This window comes from Bidens hawaiensis, unplaced genomic scaffold, assembly GCF_021521415.1.
Source record: "Bidens hawaiensis isolate Kalapana, Puna unplaced genomic scaffold, B.hawaiensis_p1.1 tig00001685_1, whole genome shotgun sequence".
Lineage (NCBI taxonomy): Eukaryota > Viridiplantae > Streptophyta > Magnoliopsida > Asterales > Asteraceae > Bidens > Bidens hawaiensis.
Window position 1 is genome coordinate 676,868 of NW_027491095.1, and position 5,213 is coordinate 682,080.

A 5,213-nucleotide genomic window follows, 5' to 3' on the forward strand; every position below is an offset into this window, starting at 1 on the left:
ATTTAATTACAAGGATCCCTAAAGATACAAAAAGCACGACAACCGCAAAAGACCTAAGTGATCCTACAATCTCTAAACTTTACTATTTTACTTTATCATAGTAAATTTCTAGTTATTCTTTAGCCCATGAGTCAAGTTATATATTTTCTTTTTGAAAAAAGAAAAGCCTGTAACTTTTGGACTTATATTTGCATGTCAAATGATATATGTGCATAACTACCGAGAGTGAAATAAAAAGAAATTTCAGAAGACATGCATAGTAATTTGACAATATAACTTTATTATGTAACCAACATACATGACAAATGGTCATGTGATTTGTTCATAACAGGACGTATGTATATAATGTATAAAAGTCTCATGGAAGATCAATCTTAATACTTTCAGTTTTCTTCACACCGCAGATCGGGCAAAGTTTAACCCGACGCTCGCACACCAGGCACACACACAAGTGCCGGCATGGCAACCACAGCATTGTCGCCGGTCTAGTGTGGCAATTCTTGCACGTCACTTCCGGTCTTTGGACGCTATTAAGATCAACCAAACACGACTGAACTTCTTCCTCGGGTGTGACCACACGCATGGCATTGCGTTGTGCTAATGCCACTTGTTGCTCCATCGTTTGTTCCAATTCAAACGCTCGCTTTGCGTAGTGAAAATACATTCGTCTGAACCGGTCTGCCTGTTCTTCTCTTTCGTTGAGTCTTGCTTCAATTTCCTTCCTCTTATTGATCTCCTCGGCTAGGTTTCTTTTCCAGAATTCCTCCACATTTCTTTGCATCATAGTAAGCTACATGATGATCAACAACAAAATTAATATATTAATATTAATTATTATTAACCACATAATAACATAACGAATTTGACAAATGCATGAAACTTGCCTATTTAACACAAATTTTCCATGGGATAATATAAAAATTAATTAATAATAAACGTTTTTTTACTTAATTACAAAAACACAACATTTATTTTTAAATATTGGAATTTTCGTGACTGATATTGGTTTCTGGGTAAGATTTAAAATTTATGGGTGTTCCGTACATGACATTCACAGTGAATGCGATTTTTACGGATACGTAAAATGAAACAATTTAAATTCTTACCCAGAAACCACTACCATGGAAAATTAAACTCCCCATTTGTTGGATGATTTTTAAATACACTAAAATGAATGAATGCAAGATCGATAAAAACTTTTATTATTAATATTTTTACTTACATGATAATCGATGATGAGGTTTTGTTGTGGCATCAACCAATTCATAAGTTGATCAACTTCCGTCTCTTGTTGTTGTTGTTGTTCTTCTTGATTATGAAACGGTTGTAGCAACGGTATTGAATAGTCATGTGATGGAGAAAACGGTGACGGAGGAGAAAACTGCAGATCGGTGGATGGAGGTTGTTCAATATTCAACGGTTCTGTCCGCCTCCTTTTGTTTGAACATTCGGCCACATCGATCATCTTGTTCTTACTTGCCGCCATTTTTGGAGGAGGAATTCAAATGAATGATATTATTATTGGATAATAATAAAAATATAAGAGGATGAAAGAAGTTGAAGCAATGACGGCGGTTTTGTGGTGGCGATGAGGGTGATATATATAGGGTGTGAACCGGCGGCGGTTGGAAGGGACGCGTCGGTTTGATAATGTATAAACGGTGTACTTGAATGATGGTGTCGGTTCCATGACGGTATATCCACCACCGGTGGAGTTTGAGGGCAAAAAGACTGTGTTTTGTTGGTTATCGGATGTGAGAAATGGAGCTTTGTTTTCCGGTTATCCGGCCGGGAATAATAATAAATATGGTCAAGTTGTTTTATTGGATACAATAACCGCTGTATTTTTATTTTTTTCTTTTAACGAAAGATACGATAACATGTAACCGCTGTTGACCCCATATATATATATTGTGTCACTTTTATTTAGAAAAATTTATTTTATACAAAGATATACAAATAAAAAGGTGCTATATAATTTTAGTTCACCACAATTTGTTTGAGCACCACACTTACTTTGTTCCATAAGTTTGATTCTTCGTTGAAATTATATCTGTTAATTCCATATAAAATAACACAGATAAAACATTAATATTAAGAAATGAAATAAAAAATGAAATTTTTGTTCCTGTTTAACAACTAAAAAGAAACAAATATATTAGTTAAGAATTAAAGAAAATGACAAAAAAAAAGAAGACACATGATATATTAGTTATGACGAAGGAGGTGGTGGTGGTGTGTGCAAAGGAATGTCTAAGACACATGGGATGGTGGTAGTAGGTGGTGCGGTAGGAATGGTATATAATATGAGGGTTTAAAGAGGTTTCTCTCATAGAATATGGCATGACAGGAGATGTAGGTGCGACATGTCTAAGGATAATAGCCACTACAAGAAATTGGAGTAAAAGTGGCGAATGAAACAGTCGCACAACAAGCAATGACTTCGATAATGACGCGTGTCGCTGCTATTGCTATTTATCTTCGCTAAAGACCCTGATTCATGTGCAGCTAGCTGTGATATTATATCTTGAGCCCTGACAAAAGGATGCTCCAACAGCTAGAGCTCCTCATGACCCCTCCTATTCTTCTCCTTCTCAATGATTCATCTTCTTCAACACAACTTGGGGTGTTTAGGAAATCTGAAAAAAACCGAAATCCAAACCGAAACCAAAACCCAAATATCCGAATAACTAATTCGGATTTGAATAGGGATTTTAAAAGAATTCGGATAGTTCAGAAAATTCGGATATTCGAATAATCCGAATAGATTACCTGTGTTTTACTTATTTGAAGTTTGACTTTATTCGTGTATTGTTTAATTTCAAGAACTATGATGGATCATTAATTTAATTAAACTTTTGTTTGTGTACTTTTGTTTTGATTTTCCGGTTTTGTATTTTTATTTATATTGACGTTTGTTTGAATGTTTGTTATACGGTTTATTTCGGGTTATTCAGATTATTTCGGATTATCCGATTCCATCCGAAATCAATTCGGATCGGATTTCGGGCAGGGTCCTAAAATTTTGAAATCTGAACCAAATAATCTATTATCCGGTCCGATTAAAACCCCTAAACACCATACCCCATCTCCTTCAACACACACCCATCGATCTCCTTCAACCACCACCTTCATCAGTACTAATCATCAACCGTCATCATCAAGATCATCAACTGCCTCCACACACTATCTCCTTCAACACAAACCCTATCGATCTCCTTCAACCATCACCTTCAATTGTTCTTGAGTTCAGTTATAGCACGAAACTTCGAGTTCAAGTCTGTACAGACATTTAAACGGGTCGTCTAACTATTCCAATGACACCTTTAAAGGTTGTTTAAGGTGAAGGTTTGTTAAGACAGTTAGACGGACCGTCTGATGAGTGGATAAAAGGATATGTTTGTAGTGTCTAATATCGTTTATTTGATTACTTTGAGCTATTTTACAGTTGCAACTGTTTGGATCTTAAATGAATGTTTTGGAGCTATTTTGACGGAGGATAAGCGAGCCTGGATATTATGAATTCAAACACCAAGTTGTTCAAAGAATTCTGACCATGGTTTGACCACGTATGCCTTCCACCGACATACCATTGTAGGTAGAGGCCCTAAAGTTGACGAGACATCCATACGACTCGTGGAAGCCCAATGCATACGTGCCATGACTTTAGAAAACCCTAAAAATCACCGGTTAAACAAAGTTGACGACTGAAAATGGAGCAAGCCGTCCCTAGGAATATGACACGAATTGGGACGATTTTTCTGCTCCACCATCTCCAACACCAGGTTCTTGATTTAATAATGTTGCTTGGTTAAACCATTTTGTAATCACCTTCGGGTGTAGGATTTGTGTATGAGACGATATGACTTGGTTTGGTTTTATTCAGTACTTTTGATTTGTAAGGCTCCGATCCCGGTGCCCTACATTTGGACGTTGGATTTACTCATAAACACAGTTCTAAATATCAGAGTTAATCAAAACTTTATGCGGAATATAAAACTTCAACCATAACATATTACATAACCTTCAAATCTTGTCTTAACAAACATTCATAGTTATTTAAAAACAAAACATAGTCTTTAAACATCATAACATTTCCTTGAGATGCCACTATCTTCAATTCCATGTCATGTGTTCCCCTCAAGCGAGCTACCTCATCCTACTCACATGCGTGCATACTAAAAGTCAGCTACGCTGAGTGAGTTCTAGTTAATCAATTAATTTACTTTTCATACACATATACGTGCCTGAAGGTACGCATTACATACTTAACATGTTCATCATTCTTCCATATACATTCATAACTAACCTTTCATTATAAAGAACATTACGCCCTACATACCTCGGATATTATTAGGGTCCGGTGCCCTACATCCTCGGATATTATTAGGGTCCGGTCTCCCTTCTTCCTAGGATATTATTAGGGTCTGGTACCCTCCATCCTCGGATATTATTAGGGTCCGGTCTCCCTTCTTATCTACTGTCATGCCATACCTTTCTATATATATAATTATAGAATTCATACGTACATACATCATTCATTCATCATATACAACAATCATATCATTAAACCATTACCTGGCAGTACATGCAATATCCGAAGATCATTCACACACCGACAAGCATTCATTCATACATAAATCATATAAGGCATAAACTTACCACTTAAGGTAAATGTAATAACTAATCACATCGAGTATGCACACAGCCCCGAAAACATAACAAGAAATGGGGCTAGAAACTTACCTGAACTCGGTTACGTTCACCGTTAATGGTTATCCCTTTCTTTAGACGTGCGCGACCAAATGTATAACAATTACACGTATCAATCAACTATCACTACCCATATCGTATTTCTAGTTTAGTTATAACCCTCAACGAACGGGGGGTCCGGGGGCCGCGCCCCTGGTATGTAACATCCTACTTTCGGTTATTATAATAAAAATAAATTTCGTTATTTCATAGTGGGTCGTTATCGGTTTAGATAAATAGAATACGAGTTGGGCCAGTGCTGGGTAAATGAATATGGGTTATGGACTTGGGTTAGGAAAGAAAGAAGGAAAGACCATGGGCTTAAGCCCATGATCCATAAATATATAAACCTTAATATCCATTTAATCCTCATTCACACATATTCCATACACCACCCAAAAAAAACACTTAAGATTTCTCTCTAGTTCTTCCTTATCTCTAGCTGAAATCAAGAAGGAAAC

At 36.4% G+C, this 5,213-nt stretch overlaps 1 protein-coding gene across 1 annotated transcript; it reads right to left on the minus strand.

Moving 5' to 3' along the window:
• Positions 1–358: 358 nt before the first annotated feature.
• On the minus strand, positions 359–1,486 carry LOC143591850 (uncharacterized). Its single transcript, XM_077071930.1, has 2 exons — positions 1,223–1,486; positions 359–790 (listed from the first exon to the last, which is right to left on the minus strand). The coding sequence occupies exons 1-2, from the start codon at positions 1,484–1,486 to the stop codon at positions 359–361; spliced, it is 696 nt and encodes a 231-aa protein (XP_076928045.1).
• Between the last annotated feature and the right edge of the window lie 3,727 nt (positions 1,487–5,213).